The 3,242-nt window shown below is 47.3% G+C and overlaps 1 protein-coding gene across 13 annotated transcripts in view; it reads left to right on the forward strand.

The window, feature by feature from the left end:
- Limch1 (LIM and calponin homology domains 1) overlaps positions 1-3,242 on the forward strand; it is a 160,497-nt gene that overhangs the window by 151,648 nt on the left and 5,607 nt on the right. For all 13 annotated transcript variants that reach the window (XM_026785333.1, XM_013350793.2, XM_013350794.2 and 10 more), the window contains one exon: positions 1,503-1,605. In XM_026785333.1, coding sequence (XP_026641134.1) covers positions 1,503-1,605 — 103 coding nt within the window. The remainder of the gene's footprint in view (positions 1-1,502; positions 1,606-3,242) is intronic.

A 3,242-nucleotide genomic window follows, 5' to 3' on the forward strand; every position in this document is an offset into this window, starting at 1 on the left:
GAGTAACAGCTCTGTCTTCCTCAATCGCCACTGTTTTCCTCTGTATTAAAGGAAGAAATATCAATAAATCCTTTAGATGGACTAGTGTGGTGCCCATGAGGAGCCTAGCTTCTGAGACCAGGTCTCCTGTAACATGATGGGGGAAGAGAGACTGTTGTACTTGGTTTGCTGTCAGAGAAATGAATTGTCCTTACCAGCATCTCCCAGCCTCTCTTTGTACTCATGAGCACCTTTCAAGTGAATAGAATTGATTTCAAAGCCACGCCTTCTGCCTCTGAATTTGAGTCACTGTTTTCTCTACATGATGCTAATACATTTTCTTTCTCTATCTGGATTTCATCCTCTTTCTCATTGGTAGCGTCCCATCCGCTTGTATGGGATTAAAATGACTCCCTTTGTCCCTGGTATAAGAAATAGTCAGTGAGGTTCACAAGTAACAAGACACAGCGACGTGCAGTCTCCATCATTTGCTGACGCTGTCCCTGTGACCCAGCTAGTCTCAGAGCGTGAGTCAGGGCTGTGGCTGAGCCCTGTGCAAGGGGCTGACACCTGGACAGACCCCCCCCCCCAGTGCCACCTTCTCTGTTTGCAAGTACCTCCTACAATCCACTTCTGCTCTCACGCCTCTTGGCTAATGGGAGTCCATACCCAGGGAATTTGTCATCCTGGGTCCACTTCTCTAATGTGGAAATACACAGTGGATGCGTTCCTCAGTAATTCTCTGGTAGAATGTGCTGGACCGCCTAGATTAGTAGTAGTCAAGTTTCAGCTGATGCCTTTGGTTACATGTTTGTTTAAAATGAGCAGGGTGTAATATGTCGGAAATGGTCCTTCTGTCTCTATTGAGAAATTGTGCATTAGAACAGTTGAGCAGGCTCTCAGGTCACTACAGTGCTGTGTGCCAGTTTCACAACCCCAGGGCAAACCACTTAGTATCCCAACCTGTGGCCTCCTCTGTAAAATACAGGAGTTACGATAAAATGGTAAAAATATATTTTACTTTTTGCCCTACACTGGCTTATGGTGCCATAGCTAACCCAGTAGATACTCAGCGAACATGGAGACGGTGGGTGGAATTATCCCTACATGCCACACTTAAGAGTGTCATAGCCATGGTTCTGCTGTGAGACGCCATGGCCACAGCAACCCTTAGAAAAGAAAGCCTTTCAATCGGGGCTCACGACTCTAGAGGATAGGAGAGTCCATGACCATTGTGGCAGGAAGCAGACAGGCGTGGAGCTGGGTAGCAGCTGCGAGCCTTGCATCTTGAACCACAGGCTGCAGGTGGAGTGAGACACTCAAAGCCCAGCCCCCAGTGACACACCCACCTCCAACAAGGCCACGCCCCTAATCCTTCCCAAACAGCTCACCACCTAGGGGCTGACCCTGCAAACATATGAGCCCATGGGGCCATTCTCGTTCAAACCGCCTCAGACATCAGCAGCCCGTTCCAGACACAATCCCCTGTTGGTGTTACAACTTCTGTCCCTTCTCTCCTGCAGTGTGGCATTTGTAAAGGACAGCTCGGAGACGCAGTGAGTGGGACGGATGTGAGGATTCGCAACGGTCTCCTAAACTGTACTGACTGCTACATGCGATCCAGAAGTGAGTACGGAGAGACTGTCTCCCCCCACTCACCCTTCTCGTGTGCGATTCCGTTATTTTCTGCCTCCAGTTGGCACTCCTATCCCTGGGAAGAGGATTGTTAGGATGGAGGTCAAAGGAACTGAGAGGCCGGGAAGCAGAGGCTCCTTGCAGGATGTTCCTGCTGGGGGAGCAAATGAGCCTTACCCAGGAGTGTGCCAGAACACAGACAGGTAGCACCGTAGGTCGGGTTTGAGAGACCCGCCTGAGCTCACAGCAGGGACCCTGCTGAGGCAGAAGAAAGGTTAGGGTCTGCAGCGCCGTCTCTTGGTCCAGCCTGTCTGCAGAGGCCAGCAGCTGCTGGAAGCCGAGGAACGCAGAGCGGCTGTCAGGGTCGGATAGGTGCGTGCCCAGTCTGCAGTGGCAGAGCCCTTCAGGAGTGTCATTACAGAACACGGTTTTGTACTTAAGCAAACTTAGAGGTTCATTGAAAGACAGAATGATGACTCCTGCTTCTCTGACCCCGCCCGCTTCCATATCTTTGCTTACAATAAGCTTTTAAAAACTTGCTGGCTGTGGGGACTTGGTAGGTTTCTGAATCAAGAAGGTGTGTGTTTTACTTGGAGCCACCAGGGGGCGATGCTGTCTAACTGTTCAGACATTTGGAAACCGGCTGGCGGCTTGCTGGCCCAGTCCTCCTTAAATGGAGACCAGAACAACAGGAGATCTTTTAACGTAAATTTAACAGTTACACTGGAGAAATGGCATCCGAAATTCAAAAATATTTTTTTTGTCAAAGTAAGTGAAGAATTATATCACTGGCTTCTAGATTGGAGGATAAGAGTAAATTGTTTTCATTTTATAGATACAGATTGAGTGTTTTAGGGAATACAGAGGAGTATGTGCTTGTTAATAAAATGAGATGCCAGGCGGTGATGATGCAACCCTTTATTCCCAGCACTCGGGAGGCAGAAGCAGGTGGATCTCAGTGAGCTCAAGGCCAGCCTGGTCTATCAAGTGAGTTCCAGGACAGCCAGGGCCACACAGAGAAACCCTGTTTTGAATAAATAAATAAATAAATAATACATACATACATACATACATACATACCTCAAGTGAAGTGAGGCAGGATCCAATGCAGGTTGTTTGGGTCTGTGAGAAACCTTGAAATCAAAGGGCTCCAGCTTCAGTCCCAGAAGGGGGCACTGTTGGAATGAGCGACAGTTAAGGCAGCACTGCAGATCTGAATTTCTTTTGTAACTTAGCATGCTCTAAAGATGCCAGCAAGCCTGGACCTGCCTCTGGGTGGCAGTGACTGTTTTTCATCCACACTTCTCTGGTTGGGATGGTTTGTTGTCACATCCTTTGAAATTAGGCTAGGAACTTGGGTTACACATGCAAATACAAAAGGCATTAACTTTTTAATTCTGACTAAAGACAAGAGCCAGAGAAGTCCTAAGCAGTTTCTGTAATAAGAAAACTATTTGAAGGTAGACTACACATGAGATAATTTTCTATTTATGATAGTTTTTTTCCCCTTTTATTAGCTCATAATCATTGTACCAAATGCTGGGTTTTTTTTAAATGCCAGTTTCATATGTGTGGATTCTGTATGTTCATCATCTTCATACACACACACACACACACACACACACATA

This window comes from Microtus ochrogaster, linkage group LG1 (assembly GCF_000317375.1).
Source record: "Microtus ochrogaster isolate Prairie Vole_2 linkage group LG1, MicOch1.0, whole genome shotgun sequence".
Taxonomy (NCBI): Eukaryota; Metazoa; Chordata; class Mammalia; order Rodentia; family Cricetidae; genus Microtus; species Microtus ochrogaster.